Source organism: Malus domestica, chromosome 06, assembly GCF_042453785.1.
Source record: "Malus domestica chromosome 06, GDT2T_hap1".
Lineage (NCBI taxonomy): Eukaryota > Viridiplantae > Streptophyta > Magnoliopsida > Rosales > Rosaceae > Malus > Malus domestica.
The window spans coordinates 23485470-23505990 of NC_091666.1; the positions used below are offsets into that span (position 1 = coordinate 23485470).

The 20521-nt window shown below is 37.8% G+C and overlaps 3 protein-coding genes across 3 annotated transcripts; all 3 read left to right on the forward strand.

Annotated features, from left to right (window-relative positions):
* The first annotated feature begins 427 nt into the window (after positions 1–427).
* Positions 428–1654, forward strand: LOC139196884 (uncharacterized mitochondrial protein AtMg00810-like). Its single transcript, XM_070823233.1, has one exon. It carries the CDS (start codon positions 428–430, stop codon positions 1652–1654), a length of 1227 nt encoding a protein of 408 aa, XP_070679334.1.
* A 4886-nt stretch (positions 1655–6540) lies between these two features.
* On the forward strand, positions 6541–7086 carry LOC139196885 (uncharacterized). Its single transcript, XM_070823234.1, has one exon. The coding sequence runs from the start codon at positions 6541–6543 to the stop codon at positions 7084–7086; it is 546 nt and encodes a 181-aa protein (XP_070679335.1).
* Positions 7087–17734: 10648 nt separating this feature from the next.
* Positions 17735–19568, forward strand: LOC114825323 (large ribosomal subunit protein eL38z/eL38y-like). Its single transcript, XM_070823575.1, has 3 exons — positions 17735–17873; positions 18934–19117; positions 19335–19568. Exons 1-3 carry the CDS (start codon positions 17871–17873, stop codon positions 19355–19357), a joined length of 210 nt encoding a protein of 69 aa, XP_070679676.1. The 5' UTR covers positions 17735–17870; the 3' UTR covers positions 19358–19568.
* The last annotated feature ends 953 nt before the right edge of the window (positions 19569–20521 follow it).

A 20521-nucleotide genomic window follows, 5' to 3' on the forward strand; every position in this document is an offset into this window, starting at 1 on the left:
CAATGAGGTTACAAGAGTATGTTACTTACACTGCAAGGCATCCTATCTCTGCAGCCATTTCTTATCACAGATTCTCATCTTCACATACTTCTGTCCTTAACAAATTGTCCCACACTTTCGAACCAAGGAATTTTCATGAAGCCATATGCATGCCTGAGTGGCAAGATGCTATGACTAAATAACTTCAAGCTCTGAATGACAACCAGACATGGAGTGTGGTGGATTTTCCAAATGGCAAGACGGTCGTGGGAAGTAGGTGGATATATAAGACCAAATTTAACTCCAATGGAAGCATTGAAAGACACAAAGCACGGTTAGTAGCTCAAAGCTTTACTCAAACCTATGGCATTGACTATAAGGAGACCTTTGCTCCTGTTGCCAAAATGAACACAGTGAGGGTATTGTTGTTCGTGGCAGTCAATAATGCATGGCCTTATTCCAAATAGATATGAAGAATGCATTTCTTCATGAGGATCTTGAAGAAGAAGTGTACATGAAGTTGCCTCCTGGTCATCCAAGAGAAAATGAACCCAACAAGGTCTGCAGACTTCATAAAGCCATATATGGTCTCAAACAGTCCCCTAAAGCTTGGTATTCGAAGCTTAGTTCAGTCATTGAAGCTGCAAGGTTCAAAAAGAGTCATGCTGACTCTTCTTTGTTTGATCGAAGTAGTATTGTTGGCAAATTAGTTGTGCTTATATATGTTGACGACCTAATTATTACAGGTGACAATATAAGTGAAATCAAGACGCTTAAGCAGTCACTTCACCAAAAATTTGCCATTAAAGACTTGGGGCCCTTGAAATACTTTCTTGGAATTGAGGTGGCTACCTCTTCAAATGGATTGTTCTTAAATCAAAGAAAGTATGTTCTCAATCTTCTAGATGAAGCTAACATGATGGAATGTAAACCAACTCGGACACCCCTAGCTAGCAAACTTCAGTGGCATGAAAAAGGTGAACCTCTCTCGGACCCTAGTGTTTATCAGCGAATGGTTGGGAAACTTATTTATCTCACCATTACTAGGCCTGATATCTCATATTCGATTAGCCTAGCCAGTCAATTCATGCACTATCCTACCCTAGTTCACTGGGAAATCATCAAGAGAATACTTCGATATCTCAAGGGCTCAGTAGGAAGGGGGATAATTATGAAGAACAATGGATCAAATCACATCTTGGCCTACACAGATGCTGACTGGGCTGGAAATGCCCTTGATCGAAAATCCACAACAGGTTTTTACACATTTGTTGGAAGGAACCTTGTCACTTGGAAGAGCAAGAAACAAACTGTGATTGCTCGATCTAATGCCGAAGCTGAGTATAGGCCTATGGCAGCAACAGCCTGTGAACTCATATGGTTGAAAGGTCTTCTTTCTGAGCTCAGATTCATAAACATGGCACCTATGTCCTTGTATTGTGATAACCAAGCTACCATGCACATTGCCTCCAATCCAGTATTCCATGAAAGGACCAAACATATTGAAGTTGACTGTCATTATATTCGTGCTCAAGTTCAATCCAAGGTGATAGACACCATGTTCACACGCAGCCACGATCAACTTGCTGATTTATTCACAAAAGCACTAAACTCTACTCAGTTTCAGCGTTTGTTGTGCAAGCTTGGATCAATCAATCCCCTTGATCCAGCTTAAGGAGGTGTATTGAAACCGGTTTGTATGGATGGGTTGTATGTATGAGTTGTCATCCTCACCATAGCTTGTCATTCACCTTACATCAACCTTTCTCCATATCTTGTCATTCACCAATCACTTTCCATAGCTTGTCATTCACCAATCACTTTCCATAGCTTGTCATTCACCTTACATCAACCTTTCTTAGTTGCTTGTAAAAGCTTCTTTACTTGTAATTTGGTTTTTGCTTTTCCACTTGTTAGGGAAGATTTTAGGGATTGTGTTTGTGTAGTTATCCTACAATCTATTGTAGCTTTCTTTTGGCTCTCTATAAGAGTTGCCTTCACTCTCTTGTAATCTTCATAATGAAATATACAACAAATATTGAAACCAAAACTCAACATATTCCTATAACGGAAATGAGTTTAGCCCACCCGTTTCTCATTCAACACACTCTCCAACAACAGTGTGCATGAAAAAAAAATTTACGAAAATCATTTCCATGTGTGTACAATAAGCAATTAGATTATAATTTTTAAATACATGCATTTGATATATCTCTTAATACCTGTGAATCTGAACTAACTTAGTCAATTTTGTATCTACTTAAAACAGTTTTTGAAATATCCTGGATATGTTCGATATTTCCATGGAAATATCCAAAAAATCAGTGAACAATATGGAAAGAGAGGGTGAAGTTTAGACTTCACCCCACATCTGCTATATTTCCAGAAATCAATCAATTTCCTCAATATTTTAAGGAAATACCCAAGGTTTGCAGACAATTTGCAAAAAGTTTGCAAGAAATATCCATAGACCTATGCATTCTTTATTTTTTTAATTTCTTTATTTATGGTATTAGTTTACGTATGCTGCTTTTGTGATGACAATTTCAATTAAGGTATAATTTATTCTTTCTAGTGAAATGCTTTATTTTATTCTTGTTATTAAAAGGAAGTTTTTCTTCTCACATATCACATACTTATTGTTTACACAAGATCTAATCATTAATTCTTGATTCATATGTGTGTTGTGGCTTCATATAATATTCCCTAAAAAATAATTTTAAATTTCCATGTTTTTAAGCAAATTTCCATCATTTCCATCGAAGGCAATCAATATTGATATTCGATATATCTATTTCCACAATTTTGCCAATCGATATTTCCACATATATCGATATTTTAAACACTTACCTAAAATCATGTAAATAATCAAAAGACCAAAACCAAAATTAAATTAACACTTGAACCCATGAATTTTTCCAAGCATGAAAATTTGAATGCGTAGTTTACGTAGCAGGCGCGTTAATAATAAGAGTGAAGTTGTTTTTAGACACACAAAACTGATACATCTAATGAATTCTGACATACTTTCTAATTAGCTTAAGACATCAAGTATGTCAGTTTTGATGATTTTACATACCATATTTTGGAGAGCCAAAGAATCGAGTTTCCAAATTTTTGTGATTCTTCAACCCACAAACCTGACCGTTGAATTCACAAGACCGGCATCCGGACACGTTCCATGTCAATTCGATACCACGTTCCCATTCCAATCAGTCAAATGAACTTGGAATCAAAGCTGTTGAAACGACAGAGCAATTTTGTAGCAAAACTGGAGGAAACGGGGTTCGGTGCGCAATGACCTTGTAGCCCTCACCGCTGAGTCAAAATATATAGTTCCTTTCTATAAGCGGGGGAGGAGTTGAGGAACGTGTAATTTGTAGGGCTGCCTAGATTCAAGTTTGAGAAGGGTGAATTATCTCCGAGACTGATTTGATGCTCGAGAAACCGTTTAGGGAGGCAGTTATTGGGGTCGTTGATCGATAGTATTTGGTCCATGTAGTCGATGTTTTGGACGATGAACTCCCCAGAAGTTGGGAGAGTGAGAACCGTTCGATTTTGGTCTTTGCATGAGAGATCAAACCCTGGATACTCACAAATATTACTGGTTGCTTGGTTGTTTTTTAGTTGAAAGGGGAAACGCACCAATAGGCAGTTGCATGTAGAGCCACAAAAGGTGGTGGTTTTGGTGGCGGTCTGAGGAAGGAAAGGGAAGAATAAGAACACGATGTAGGGGGTGAAGATTTGTGAGGCAGCCATGCCGTGGGTTACCATCAAGCTCTACCAAGATTTGGGTGGTAATGAGCTTAATATACGACCGGCCTACTACTGTGACAATAATGTTAATAACTACAATCATCAACAAGACTAATAAACCACATCTCTTTGTCTGCGTCACTAAATTAAAGCCCACATACCAATAAGAGTCACATGTTAATCATGTTTTAATTTTAAATATGATACACCTTTAACCTTGTTTAGCAAAATATATATGTATGTATGTATGTATGTATGTATGTATTTGCCATCATGCAGCTACGTATTATTAACATACTCATTTTCTAACTTTTCCTCCAAAATTCTTTCATATGACAGTGTGTGATCTTATTATATTGCAGATTTGGATCACCTACTTTTTATTGACCAAACAATATTATAACATTGTCTACACTAAGAAATTGTAAGAGTAAGCTATGCCTTACAACGGGTTAGCAATAAAGTAATTCAAATCCGTCTTAGCGAGAATCGAACCTAAGACTTCTCGCTTACAAGTGAAAAAGAGCATCACTAGACCGTAGTACTAAGTGGTTATTTGAATCACCTATTGACTTGTCAAAAGTATTTTATATATGAGTAGTGCTACACTGCTCATTTATTTGTATCATCATTTATACTATCTCTCTAACAAAAGTAAGGCCTCCAACACATGTTGGTCTTATCTTTATTAGAGAAATAATGTAAATGATGATACAAATAGATGGTAAAAATAGTAATTATGTTTATATATATATATATATATATATATACATATATATATATACATATATATATATATATACATATATATATATATATATACAGAGAGCTTAAGGGGAGGGATCCCCATTTTTTGAAAAAAATAAGGATTAGGTGTGGGGCCCACTTCACATCAAATTTCAACGATCCGAACCGTCTATTTTGTTAGTCTCAATTCATAGATCATCCTTACAAAAATTCAATTCAATCCGAAACCATTTGCCTATTTAATTATCAATATCAAATTTCATATTTTCTTATATAACAAAGTATTCGTTCATTTCCTTGAACCCAATTAGATGTCTTAAACATTTCTAATTTAGCTAATATTTTGCAAGGATGATCTATGAATCGAGACTAACAAAATAGACGGTTCGGATCGTTGAAATTAGATGTGAAGTGGGCCCCACACATAATCCCCATTTTTTTCAAAAAATGGGGATCCCTCCCCTTAAGCTCTCTGTATATATATATATATATATATATATATATATATATATATATATATATATATATATATATATATATATTTGAGAAGTACCTATATATTTGTTAAAATACGCAAGAGTGCTATTATAAATCCTCCATTTTGAACATTTACATGAAAAATACATGTACTATTGAGGTTTCTCCGACTGAAAAAAAAAACATTTATAGTTCATTAAATTAGCTAAAGCTATTTAAAATGCATTTTAACACTGTTTGGATATCCCTCTATTAGGCAAAAATTGTACAAGAACAAATAATTTATTTGACACAATTTTGCCCTCGTTTTGAAGAGGGTTTTATTAATTTTGAGTTCAACCCATTTGAAACTATGCGCCTGATAATTACAACCCTTCGTATAAGAAATGAATACTCTTTAATTCTAATATGAAATAAATGAATTTTAATATGTTTTTTTATTATCAACCCAGCATAGTTTGCAAATGATTTAGAATTTTCTGTGAGTGGATGACCCACTAAATCATGAGGCTATTCTTGCTACGCCTATCAATGATCCTCGGAGGAAAGACCGTTTTGTTTGGGCTGCTAATAAGAATGGCCGGTATTCGGTTAAGTCGGGTTACAGGTGGCTTCAATCGAGGTCTTTAGCTGTGCGGGATCATCGTCTTCCTGGTGCTCGGTCGGTCCCCGAGGGAAGTTTGGAAAGGTATCTGGCATTTGGAGGTGCCTCCAAAGATCCGGTTATTTTTCTGGCTTTCGGTGCATAATGGTCTTCCTACACGTGCTGCTTTGTTTAAAAGACGGGTTTCCCCTTCCCCTCTCTGCCCTATTTGCCATTGCGACGATGAAACTATTGAGCATTTATTTCTTCGTTGTTCATAAGTGCAGGCTATTTGGTTTGGTGGTGCTTTGACTTAGAGAGTTGATGGTGCTAGTATTCAGTCTTGGGTGTTGTGGTTGCAGGCAGTCCTTTTTCTAACATGGGATCTGATCTTGATAGAACTTAGGTTCAGTCTTATATCGCCTTAACTTGCTGGAGTATCTGGAAGGCCAGGTGTGAGTTTTTGTTCAATCAGATCTCTCTTAACCCCTCGAAAGTACTTTTTGCCAAGGTTCTAAAAGTCGCTAGGCGCTAGGCGCTAGGCGGGTTGGGGCCTAGCGCCTAGGCGGACTAGGCGGATTTAAGTAAATCTATCATATTTCAGGTAAATAAGTGTCTGCTTCTACTTGAAATATATATAATTTAATCATAAACTACAAAATAGAATGCATATATATCATGATGTATTGGAACATAATGAAAACATGTGAAATAAGGATATAATGTTTGTTCATTCAAGTATGCAACAAGTCTCTTACAATTTATTGGAAAAAAACAAAATGCAAAATGAAAGTTATGTATTTTCTGTCTAAGTGAGTTGCAACCTAGGCGGGTCTAGGCGGGTGCCTAGGTGGTCTAGGCGGTGGGTTGGGGCCTAGGCATTAATCAGGGTGGTAGGCTGGGGCCTAGGGCCTAGGCGGCGCTAGGCGGGGATTTTTAGAACAGTGCTTTTTGCCATCTCTGCTGCTTTGGACTCTTTTTTATGTGCGGTGAGGGTTATGGAGGTTCGTAGGCCGGTGGTGGGTGCGAGGGAGGTTCCGGTTGAGAGGTGGAGCCCCCCTCCCTCTCCTTTCTCGAAGATTAACGTCGATGTTAGCTGGTCAAATGTGTCTCGGTTGGGCTTCGCTAGGGTGATTATCAGGGATGAGGGAGGTCGTTTCTTGGCTGCTACTAGGTACCCTTTTTTGGCTCCTAATGCCACAGCTGCTGAGGCTTTGGCTCTGATTTGTGGGTGTGAGCTAGGTATTTCGATGGGTGTGAGCTCTACTATGATTGAGTCCGATTCTCTTGAAGCGATTTCTTGTCTTCGTGGTTCTCTTGATAATGGCAGTTGGGAGGCTTATCCGTTCTTGGCTAGGGCGCTTAGGTTGAGTGAGTCTTTCCAGAACTGTCGCTGGTCTTGGGTTCCAAGATCAGCCAACATGGCGGCGGATGCTCTTGTGTCTGCTGGTTTTATGGAGATATGTGATGTTGTGTGGGTCGATAAGCCCCCATCTTCGTTAGTGTATGTCTTATGTAATGATGGTCTTCCTTGTCCTCATTAGTGGTTCTTTGGTGGTGCTTGGGGTGACACTTTTACTTGGTTGAAGTGTTTGTTGGTCTTAGCCCCTTTCACTGCTCTTTTCTTTTTCTTGGTTGGTCGTCCTTGGTGTTCGCCCTAGAGTTGGCTTTCTTGTCTCTGTTTGGCTTCTTAGCCTTGGAATATGATTTCCTAGCTTTCAAAAAAAAAAAGATTTGTGTTTGGGCTTTGCGATTGCTTCTCGAATATGGTACTAGACTGCATGCGTATTCTTGACCGAATCAAACCGGCATATTTATAAAATTAGGTGCGGCTTTGTGCCTTTTCGAATTTAAAACAATTTTGTGCCATTTGGAATTTGAAGCGATTTTATGACTTTTGGATTGATTTTGTACCATTTAAAGCCTTTTTGTGCAATTTGACAAATTTGATAATCTAACAAGAATTTGACCTGTTGATTTAATGTGGAGCGAATCCAACAATTTAACATAGGAAGTTCAGTGAACTTTGTGCTTTGAGATGGATCGCATTCACGATATTTGAAGTGATTTGTGTCCACGAATTTGAGGTGGACTTTGTTTCCAACATTGTGACTTGTGAAAGTGAAACAATAAGTTACAACTTTTTTTCTTCAGCTTGGTGCACATCGTCATTTTAAGAACCAACTTTGCCTTGAAATTTGTCATTTCTGTCAGTAGAAATGAGATGTGGACGGTGGACCCCATGTGAACAAGAGGGTTTCATACCCTTTTCTTTGCTAGAGATTATCCTTTGGCATTTTGATTCCTAATTTAGACAGTGATTTTGAAGGTAGCAGCCCATGCGAAACAATTTCACTGAATTTTCTTCATTTGTTCCAGTGAGAAATCACCATGGCTTTTGTACTAGAAAATATAGCATTGCCGATGAATTTTGAGTCGACAAAACTTACTTTGTCTGTAAAAGGGTTTTCACTCGATGAATTTTTTGATTTGTCGGTTAAATATAGGCATCAGGGTTAAGGTTTTGGTAAGGAGTTCTCTTGACGACTTAATGTTATAGCCAACTAAATATTTTGTCGGCAAAGAAGTTGTTAGCCGATAAACTTGATTGAGAAAACTGTAGCAATGGTCCCTTAAATAAAAATTCATGATCATTGGTCCATTAACTTATCAAAACGAGCAGCTATGATCATTTTCATCAACTATGTTAAAATTTCATCAAAATGAATCATGTTGGAAAGACCATTGCTACAATTGGATTAAAGTTGAAGGGCCATTACTCTAATTGGGTTAAAGTTGAAGACTATTTCTCCAATTGGGTTCAAGTTGAGGAACTATTGCTACAATTTTTCTCATTTGGTTTTCATATTTACTTATTTATTTAGCCTCACATGCGTAGCACGTAACTCATTTTGCGGAAATTCTAATGGAGTTGACCAAGAATATCATAACTGCACGTTTTGATAAGGGCCCAAAGGTCATAGATGTTTAATTGATGGACCATTACTCGAATTAGATTAAAGTTAAGGGATTATTGCTACAATTTTCTCAACTTGATTTTTGTTGGGTAAGAATTTGGTGGGGGTTTTTTCCCTCATTAAAAATTACTTTTTTTTAAGTCGCGCTTTTTTTTTAAGGGTCATTTGGGTTCTGGACCCTAATAAACCTAATTGTTAGACTGAAACCTTGTTTGTTTAAATATTTTGATCGAGGTCCTTAGCCTCATTTAAGAGATTTAACACATGCATTTATGCATTGACTTGTTTTATTAACACCCCATAAATTGTTGAATAAACCCCACATACTTAATACACCCCACATTTGCTCTTTCACTTAAAAATTATCTTAATACACCCCACATACTTTCCCATAATACCCCCACACCTCACATTCTCAATATACACGTTATATTTTGTACATACACCCCACATTTCTCAAATCTTATAGCACTCATTTTTAATTTTCAGGGACTGAATCTAACCATTTGAACAATTAGTTTGCCGAAAGATTTCAAATCATCTGAACATTTAGTTTGCCGAATGATTTTGATTTCAAAGTGATGATTTGAAATCATCTTAGTATAGGTTGCATTGCCAGATGTCTACCTTCATTAAGTAGGGTAACATCAACAATGGCTTCTTTGCTAGGTTTAGCTTCGTGGTACGCAATGTTTTTTTTTTTTTTTTGACTTTCACGAACTTCATTTATGCAGTGTGGAGCACTTGGAAAACATTGGTATCCATTAATTCCAAACACTGAGAAATTGGAGAAAAAAATTCTTGGACAGACAAAGGTAAGAAGATTTCATGTAAACTCTCATTGGTATCCTTCCCCAAACAATTTGACTATAAATGGTAATTATAGATTATAATCCTTTCATTTTCTGTACTTTTCTTTTCCTGCAAGTAATATGGTTGTTTCAACATTTTACAACTTGCTATGATGCTAAGGTTTTACAAACGATTTGAGTTTTAATGATGGTGAAATAACTTTGTTGCGTCTGCGTAGATAAATTCTCACTCTTGAATTCGATGAACAATTCATCCGGATGTGGGAATATTATTCTGATTATTGCGTGGTTGGTTTTAAGACGTATACTATCCTCGTTTATTTACTAAGAATCATACACCTCAATTATTTGTTAAGAACCATACAACTCAATATCAATATTAGTCTTATACTTTAATTGGTAAAGGGAGGCGTAGTATATGCTCTGTTAGTCTCATGCTTTAATCAAATAAAGCTTTTATTTTTTTATTTTTTTATTTTTTTGGTTAAATGAACATTTCATTCAAACAAACAGAGGAAATACAAGGAAACGAAACAAGGCCCAAAAAACATAGATTAGGCTCAGACAAAAACAAAGCCCAAAAAACAACAAAACCCTAGCATCAAAGAAACTATTGAAGTCGTCTTCACCATCGCCGCACTAGTGAGCCAAACGGATGAACAACCATAGGGATCCAAAAGAAGAAAAGGCAAACAAAAGAACTCCCAACACACCACCTCCAACAAATGCTAGAGATAAAGCTTTTAATTTGGACAAAAAATGCTGACTGGAATTTGACAAAAATGTCGTTTGGGATTTAAATCATATATGGGTTTGTTTTCAGTTCCACTATTAAAACTCATCTAGTCTATTTTTAATATTTGGTGGTAATTTAGGTGTTTAATTCTTCATGTAATCCTTGTGATCCCTAAAAGATGAATATGAATATAAAAGATTAAATAACACAGCAAACGCAAGATTAAAACATTATCGATGTCATCGAAATCACTAAAACAATGAAAAATATGAAGTCTTACCTCATGTGAAGCTTCCGAAATATCGATTTCGTGTTCCATTCCTCAAAAACAATTTTTCTCAAACAACATGTTTGTAGTTTCATTGTTTAAGGTTTTGTTCAACAATGGAGGGTGGGAGGGTTTGATAGTTGAGAAAATAAATAATACGCTAAAAGTGATTTGTGTTGTAGGCATAATTTACTGAACAATTATGGAGGCCTTAGGGAGAGAGGGGGTGCGGCAATAGAGAGAAGAATAGAGAGATGTGTAATTGTGGGTGTGTGTTATCTCACCCCATTGTGCCTTTATTTATAGTAGTAGGAAAGGTAAAACCTTTCCCTTTAGGATTACAACATTTAATAGGTAATCTAATCCTAATAGGAATATAAGATACATTCCCATATTTCCTAGGATTTACACAATCATATTCCTATTCTAAATATGACTGCAACACTCCCCCTTGAGTGTGTAAATACTCAAGTAAATGGAGCATCAAGTCTTCATTGATGAAGTAAGTACAGTTGATGAAGTCGTCAGCACAATGGGCAAATGCGAGTCTCAAATCAACGAAAGAATGCATAAAAAGTAAAACTCACAAAACATCGCTATGGTACAATCCAAGATGGGAGAAAAACCCATAGTCTAAGGAGAAAAGTGAGAAGTTGCATTAAGTCAAAACTATATGTCTTTTGGACGCAAGTAGAAGAGCTCTCAAGGGTATGATCAGCCCAGGATGGGTGCCTCGTTAAAACCTACTTAGGTAGCAAAAACCCAGTGGGAAAAATGCTCCTAATCATAGGGAAAAAGAGTATATTAAGATCAAGTGAGTATACTTCTGGATACTCCCCTGAGTTTGACATAACTTCCAAATGAGAACTACAAGCATTGCATATGAGGAGTTAGGCATACCAATTCCTCGGACAAGCTTCTGGAAGGTTGACTTCGGTAGTGACATCATGTAAAGGTCGGCAAGGTTGTCTGGGATCGGTTTGCATGACTTCAATCTCTTGATGCTTTGCTGATGTAAATGTAGACACAATATGTCTTGGTGTTGACTTTGTTGATGTATCATGGCTTGGTCGGGTTAATACATGTGGCATAATCTTCATGGATCGTCGTTGGTACTCAACGATGGATGAAAATATAGCAAGTACTTTGAATATGCTCAACAAGAACTCCTAACCATGTCTCATTTGTGGCATAGTGAAGTAAGGTGAGTCTTGGAACGATTCGAAGATTTCGCAACTAGGGTCATATCGTGGACCTCCAAGATATTGCGATATCCCTAACGGTAAAGACATAACCATTCGGGGATTTTACCTTGTGCGGGTTTGATAAGTAACCAGCGTCAGCATAACAAATAAGGCAAGCATCATTTCGAGGATCAAGGGGGTTAGATTCGCTCAAGATGCGTTGGGATTTGCCCACGTAATACCTTCAGGGTACGTCTTTAATACCAATTTAGTGGTTGCATGTAGGCGCAGTGCTGCATCTTTACCAAGATCAACAGCGAATGAGATGTCCTGTCTAAATACAATGAGCTAAGTACAACGAAGCGCAAAGTTGAACTTTTAGATATGGAATTTCGGATTCCATAGACTCTTCAAGAGTCTCATTTGCATATAACGTATGGACGATCATGGGTATACTCAAAGGTGACACATTCTGGGTGTAGTTCAACTGGTAGACCAAAATACAATCAGAATAATGCTTCAACTTCAGGTCAAGGCATAAACAAGTTTTCCTAAGATCTTTCATCTCAAATTCCATTTTCAGGTGCGCGGCAGTTTTCTCAAGCTCTTCCAGAGTCTTAGTGAGATTCGTGTTAACGACATAAACTGTAACTCTAGCAATTTGGAATAAGACTTCATAGTTTAACACGCAAGGGCAAATTTCATGTCCTTGACTGATCAAATAATTACTTAGACGAGTATACCATATCCTTCGGATTTTTCAATCCATAAGTGAACGCCTCAAAACGAGTTAAGAGGGTGTTCCGTGGTTTGGAACTATTTGAACCAGTCCATGTAATTCTTCGGGAACTTACACGTAAATTTCTGTATTTATATCCCCATGGAGAAATACTAACCACATTTCATAATGCTGTTATCAATCACATGACGTTTTGAGAGAAACCTTGCGCCGTAAGGCGTGCATCATATCGCACTATTTCATTCATCTCATAACGTTTCCTTTCCCACTTGTAACTCAACAGGGTTACCTTGGGCAGTGTAGGAACGACAGGTCCAATACACACTTTGGTAAGGAATTTGATCTGGATTGTAACTTTAGTTGTCCAATCAGTTCTACGTTATCACTTAATCAACGTAACACGGTTTGATATCGTCGCTTTTCATTTATGTCGGTAGCTACCATATAAGTGAAAACATCATCGATGATAATCTCATTTCAATTCCATTTTCTTATCCAAACTAGTATACTGGACCAATAACTTCAAGTCTCAGGAGTAATCCGGATTAATCTCATGAGATGGAAATGATTTGAAACAGTGATCGAGTTTAGATTCATTGTTGTGCCGTGTCTTCCTCTTCCAGGGAAGTGAATCCTACGAACCGAATGATATGTCGTGCTCCAGGCCAAGACATATTGATTGGCTATCCACCGGTGTACCGGACCGTCCAACAGGGGCGTCCAAACCGTCCAACATGGGCGGCACACCCTCCAGGGATGTTGACTCGACGTCTATCCTTGCAGGCATGTTTGCAGCTGGTATATGATCTCGTCATTTTATCTAGATCAAAGGAATGCGTCTGGAGCAACATCCTGAAATCTAGAATTCATCGCACTTGCTTATCACACTTGTGCGGTATGGGGATCGAGATGAGACATAGTGGGCAACGTCCATGCAAATTCGCGTCGTTCTACAGGAACGTTGACGTTCTTATCTCCCCCTAACGGCCGGGAAGACTGTCTCATTAAAGTGACAACCCGCAAATAAGCGGTAAATAGATCGTGTGCAAGGGCTCGAAGAGAGCTAGTGTGAAGGATAAACATGATCGACAAAAGATACACATCCTTCTTTGAGGACCCATGGTGGTACGTTGCGGCGACGCAACTTGAGACATGGAATGCGCACCCAAATGTGTAAATACAAAAGTCGTCAGGTTCGTACCCAGTAACCAACTGTAACGTCATATAGGTTGGGTGGCAATAGGCCTCAAGGCGGACCAACATAACTACGTACAAGGATTGCATAGCCCTAGGCAAAAACTGAAAACTTGGTATTTTTACCAAAATTCGGGCGATCATTTAAATTGCGCTTTATGATCACTAGGCGAGGATATTTAGGGTGAACATGGGAATTCGATGTTCAATTAGAAACCCAAAATACATGCAATACTTTATCGAAAAACCATCGATGTAAACTCTCTGGCATTATCCAATCTTCCAGACCTTAAGGGATAAGTAGGGTGGTGAACCCTTAATCGGCCAAGAGGTTTAGCAGTAATGTGTGTGGACAAACATGTGACCAGTTTGTCGATTCATCAACCAAAACCATAAATATTTATATGGTCCGCATTTTGGTTGGATTAGTCAACATATATTCCCTTAAATCCACTGCGAAAATGGAGTCGTGTCGTATCTTTGCAAGAAATGATATAGAAAATCAATTTCCCTAATGAACAGGATTGGCAAAGTGTGCTTGTAGGCACAAAATCCTTACTTCAGATAAGGAGATGCGTTGTAGCATCATTGTCAACCTCAGTGTCCCAAAAGGTCGTGCCAAAGCAAGTAAACTGCTCAATCACCAGACTATAGGCCGGCCACATGTGGTGTATTCCCAGTTGGGAGACAACCCATTGGCCCCAAATCAAAGCTTCAGGCTCATTTTTGGAGGTGGTGCAAAGATATTTCACTCTATTTTCTTCAATGGTTTCATTTATGATCATTGTCATCTCGAATATCCTTAAAAACTCAACGTCATGAAGAATTTAAGGTCCTTTAAATGATAATTCAGTATCATTCATACAATGAGAAGCGTGCCAATGCTCTTAATCAGGTTGGATAGACCTGAAGTCGTTGTTAGAGATGTGATTTAGGTGTAAAGTTAGTGTGCGTAGTACGCATTCATCCAGACAACTAACTTTCCCACATTCCTACCTAATCACGTGTTTAATTGAATCGGTCACATGTATTATGAAACATGATTCAATTAACTCATATTCGAGGACAATATCAATAAGATTATCCATAAGTAAAACATACACCAAACTTGAATCCAAGAACATGGAAAAATGTTCACAAAGTAAATTTACTAAGGGAATTCGGCCAATAAGGCCATCCATGTCGAAATTTTGCTCTGCCAACGATGTTCGGTGGAGCAAAATCAATCTCACATATTGACTACTAGAATGGTACTCCTCAACAACATTGGTAGAGGCACGAACAAGTGCATAACCAATGATCTATTCCATCAAGACGGGAGTAGATTATTGCAAGGTTGAGGTTCGAGAATATTATCCCTTATTCTTGAAGTTTTAGGACTTATGTACCAAGGATCATGCTTCGGGCATGATGCCACACCTTGGCAAGCCCTGATTATACTATATGTTTGTGAACACAAACTCGAAATTGTATTGTGAAAGAATATGCCATTCAGTGTATCCCTGCCGAAGCAGTGCATCACCATTTCGTTAGGTTTTGACCAAACTGGGTCGAGCCATTCGGTAGACTCCAGTCGAACTGGGTCCATACCTTTCTCTCACGTTTGTGGTAGTAATCAGATCCGAGAATTTGGTAAATTTCCACTTTCTACATTGCTGCTTCAAGAGCGAGTTAGAAACATGGAATGACGAGAAAAGTATTCACCAGTCAAGATTCGAATGGATTTATAAAATTCAGAATTGTACTCATTCATGGACGTAATCATGGTTTGCTTCAGGCAATTTCTTTCATGATTAGAAGGTCTATAGAAGTGAGCTAAAGAGCCATGGAATCCTCGTTCGGGAAGTATTTCCATTTGTAATGCTTTGAGCATAAGTCTTCGAATAAAGATTATGGCAGAGGCTTATTCAGCTCTTCCTTGCTATTGTTGGCATCAATGGTTTCTCAGCTTCTTGATAGTCAAGTGGAGATTCACGTCTTGTGCCCCACCTAAAGTGGTTTATATTAGAAAACGTCCAAATCAGGAAAATCAAACTTGTGACGGTTCGACAATCCACTGAATTTGAGGGAACAAGATTGTGATTGGTGTTATGGGAATGAATCATCCATAAGCATCAAAGTTAGAACATTCGAGTTCTAAGACATGGTTTTCATGAAAACCGTCGGGTTTTGCATGGGTGTATTGTTTTATGAAATCTTCGGGTTTCAAAGGCACTAAATTTGAAACTACAGGTTCAATTTAGTTTATGAACATTTAGTTCATAAAAGAGAGGTTCCTGCAAGAAACTCAGAATGCAATATACTAACTTAGTGTAGTGGATTTGAGTTGTCTTCGGGAACTCAAGTGTGAGAGCTTCGTTACTACGAAAGTATGTGACGGTTCAAAGAAGAGAAATAAATTATTGAATCGTTAATGTCCAAAAGTGATCTTCATGTCAATAATTTTGGATTCATTATCAGATTAATGGACTGCAGGTCACTTTTAATTAATTCAATAGATCGGGACCATTCGGGGTCGATCGTAGAAGCAAAATAATATTAAAATAATATTATTGGATCGAAAATAGAGCCCCAAAAATAATTAGGCTTAATGCCGGGGGTTAAGAGGCACGGGTTGGGTGCCTTAAGCATAAGGCGAGGCCCAAATGTTCCTTTAATGGTGGCTGCAGGCCACGGGTGAGGAATGGGAGACCCTAGCCGCAGCTGGGTCATGTTTTGGGCCACAAGGGAGTGCACGGACAAGTCTAGCGCAAGCTGGCCTGTGGGTTGTCACGGGGATCCCAGCGAAGGCTGGTTGCCTGAAAGCAGCCCCATAGTGACTGCAGGTCACGGGCTTGGGTATGGGTGGCGCAGTGACCAAGGTCTTAAATGCCGATAATAACGGCGATATTTTGCCGATATTATCGGTTTTTCGCGTTATCGATATTTTAATGGTTATCCAATTAGTTTTCATCAAAATATCGCGATATTATCAATAATATCGATAATATCATTGCAAAAAAAAAACCTCAACCAACAAAACCCAGCAACCAAAAATGGCGTCGATGGCAGGAGCAGTAGCAGCGCTAGCTTCTCTCTCTTCTTCCCTCCTCTCCAAACCCTCCCTCTCTCTCATCCCCATTCGCACACTCCCCCGCCTCACCTACTCCCTCGCCACTTCCTCCTCTTCTCAGGAGTTCAACTTCACATTCGCGCCATCAAAGCCCAAGCCCAAACCTGACTTCGCCGAGCTCGACCCGGATGCCCTCGCCGACATGCTCATCATCCCCTGGATCGTTCATGGCGAGGACGGCAACCTCAAGCTTCAGTCTCACCCTCCCGCACGGGCAGGGTGAATGTGGACGGGGCGAAGCTGGCTGATTTCGGTGACGACGGTGACAAAGTCGGAGGGGGAAGAGGAGGAGGGGAGACGGCGGATGGAGAAGGAGTGGGAGGAAACGAAGAGGGTTTTGCAGGGCCTTGATGCGGTGGCGGAGATGGCGAAGAGGGAGAGGGTGAGGAAAGCGATGAGGAGAATGAGGGTTCGTTGACTCGTTGACGCCATGGATTTACCTGCACAGAGGAAAATGGAGAGCCTCTCGTTCTTTCAAGTTTCAATTGGCAATTTAGGGATTTTGAGCAAGTCTCTGGCCCCAAATTAACTCACTTATATTGCCCTCAACAAGTTCAAATAATTACATCATATTAAAATTTGTTTAATTTTTTTTCAGTTACATCATAGGAACTCTATGTGGTACTAAGTCACTCATGTATCTTATCATGCAATGTATAAAGTATAAAATATTGTACTAATTCATTATATATAAATGATTATGGTGTGTTTAAACTTCTTTCATTAATTACTACATACTTTCTACACTCACAATGTTTGTCAGCTCGCTATATAATCAACTTAAATCAGTTAAATCCATCATGCAATGCATTTTCTTCCAATTTTTTGTGATAAACTAATAGATAATTAACTAAATAAACATCATGCAAAGTTTCAATAAAAATTTCTAAGTTTTTCTTACAATTTCCGTGGTTTTTATTCAATTTTTATCGATATCGATAATATCCCGATATTTCCATCGATATTTCCATGTTTTTGGATTACCTATATTTCCGATATCATCGATATTTTATACCTTGCCTATATCCAAATGAAATAAAAAATTCCAACTTTTGTTCAAAAAAAAAAAAATCAAGAGAATATCAAACGGGCTCAGAAGTAGAAAATGCGAAATGGGCTAAAAATGATTCAGAACCCTATACCCCATTAACCTCTTTGGACATCACAGAAAAAAGCCCTAAGGACAAAACCGGCATAAAAAATAGTTTTAAAATTAGGGTTTCATCTCGTATATAGCCTCCTTGCCTCGACCTCCAACTCCGACTTTCAGAGACAACTCGCAGCCTCCGGCAAGCAACCAGCAAAATGGTACGTTTGTTTTCACCCTTACTTTGTGCGCACATTCTTCACTGGAACTTGTGGTTTTGTTGGCTAAATTTTCATGTACAAATTTGATAAGCGGAGCACTCCAGAAACCATGCTTGTATATATTGAAATTGGCAGTGGAAGGAAATGCATATTTGATACCGAATCTACTAATACACCGTGGTGTGTGTCTGATATCATATAAATTATAGGAAAAGAAGAAGTGTGTTCATCTCTTCTTTATCCTCGATTTAGATGGATACAAATTTGATGCAGGTTTGCACTGTAGATGTGAACATATCATTACAGTATACTTTGTTTTAGTTTTGAAGATTTTCGGTTATTGGTTTATTGGATTTTGTATTTTTAAGATTTGTCTCAATGCTTCTGGTTTGTTGTAAACTGTTGTACATAGTTTTGTGATTGTTTCTTAATCTCTGGTAGTCTGGTTCTAAAATTCCGTTACTAATTTTATTCTAAAATGTGAACCAGAGGGTAATATTTCGAGGTCGCAGAATAGTGTGACTTTCATTTTACTATCGATTTTGTGGTAAATGAAACAGGGTTGGTATTTTCATATGAAGCGTCCGACAGTGTTTTGTATAATACTCTTTGTTGGTGTTTCACCCATTGTTCTTGTATCCTTCTACCAGTATTTTATAACAATGTTAAAAAGTAATTTTGCTCATTTGTATGTGCTTTTAAAATGACTGAAAGCGCTTTTGGTGAAAATGTTTTTGGAACTAATCCTTAGTAAAAATGCAAGTAAATTCTGGAAAAACATTTAAAGTGCTTCTTGGAAGAAGCACGTAACTGTTGCTTCTTGCATAAAGCACTTTAAGTGCTTTTGGAACCAAAAAACATTCTCTCTAAAAGCGCTTTCAGTCAATTTAAAAGCACATCCAAACGAGTCCGTAGTCGCTAAGAATCTGGATCTGCTATAATTCTGTTCGAGTAATGGATAATAGATGTTGAAACATGTGAACATACATGCCTTATTTAGATGTAAATTTCAGAATGTATATTGATCTATCATGTTTATACTATGTGTGTGCACCAACAGCCGAAGCAGATCCATGAGATTAAGGATTTCCTTCTAACCGCAAGAAGGAAGGATGCCCGCAATGTCAAAATCAAGAGGACCAAGGATGCTGTTAAGTTCAAGGTTCGGTGCTCCAAGTACCTTTACACACTTTGTGTGTTTGATTCCGAGAAGGCCAACAAGTTGAAGCAATCTCTTCCTCCAGGTATAAATTTTTGTGATTGCTGGTGTAATTTATTATGGTGGGCAACTCATACTAGTCTGTTCCTATTTTGATGTTGCCGTTGTTCATTTTTTGGTTGTGGAGCACGGTGGATTCATTATTTCATCCTGGAGGAGTAGTTTGTGTTGAATCAGGGGACTTTCATCTGTTACTTTTTTTTTTCTATAACTAATCAATTTTTTAAAATTTTGATTTGTAGGTTTGAACGTTCAGGATCTTTGAACCAGGATTTTGGAGTGGTTCGTCGGCACATTCTAGAGAATGTCGCAATGGAATGAAATCTAATTTTGCTTGTACTTTGAAAGATTTTTATGGCCGGATGATGTTGGTGTTAGATGTTATAACTCCGAGATGTTTGTGGTTAATGTGTGTTGACTTGAGTTAATTGTTTAGATGTTTTGGTTATGTATCCATCGGGTTTGTGTTTGCTTGATTGCGTTTGCGTTTGGAGTTTACAGCTAACAGTTTTGAAAGGAAATGGAATTGGAAACAGAAACAGAGGTAGCTACCTACATAAACATGTCGTGAGCGAATGATAAGACGTAGAAGATGAGTAGTAATAGTAATCGTGTGATTATGCATGCAGTCCAATATCCTTGTGGATAGGTACAAACCTATGTGTCTCTTGTTCATATTTTGAAATTCCCATTTCTTAATTTTTTGTGATAGATTTGAACTCTTTCCTCTCTTTAATAATAATAAATATAAAAAAATTATATGGTGGATGAGTAGGAAAATTTCATTTGGTATATGCTTCTAGGATGCCATAGTGTGTAATTTTCGTTTGGCATATGCTTCTAAGATGCCATAGTATATAGTATGTAGGACTGGTAGCATTGTCCAACCTCATCTGTCAATGGAGAGAATATAATAACCAATGTCTTAAATATCGATATTATCAGCGATATTTCGTCGATAATATCGTTTTTTTGAGATGGGATATTTTCACACGTATCCATCTTATTTTCGTCAATATATCGAGATAATATCGGTAATATCGGTAATATTGGGATAATATTGATAAAATAAACATAATAATTCTGTGTGTGTGTGTTGGTGTGTGTGTGTTATGATAAGTTACATAATATAATAATATATATATATATATAATATAAATCCCCCAAAAGGGCCAACTTTTGACAACATTTGACAAGACAAAAAGTAGTGGTGGTTGGTTTCATATTCAAAACCGTGTGCCACTTCTAACTCTTTCACATTCGGAGTATCAGATCATCACACCTCTATTACACTTTTTCGTTTCTTCTTTCCTTAACCCTTTCAGAGCCTTTCCAGAACCCTTTCAAAGCTTCAACACAAAAGGTTCCATATTTAAGGTAAGTTTACAAAGTTATATTTATATTATTGTAATTTATACAACAACAAAAA

What these genes read in the sequence shown, in the direction of transcription:
- LOC139196884 (XM_070823233.1), top strand. Translation starts at nt 428, where the DNA reads ATGGCCTTATTCCAAATAGATATGAAGAATGCATTTCTTCATGAGGAT.
- LOC139196885 (XM_070823234.1), top strand. Translation starts at nt 6,541, where the DNA reads ATGGAGGTTCGTAGGCCGGTGGTGGGTGCGAGGGAGGTTCCGGTTGAG.
- LOC114825323 (XM_070823575.1), top strand. An exon ending in GAAGCAATCTCTTCCTCCAG is followed by an intron (nt 19,118 to 19,334) that starts GTATAAATTTTT and finishes TTTGATTTGTAG; the next exon opens with GTTTGAACGTTCAGGATCTT.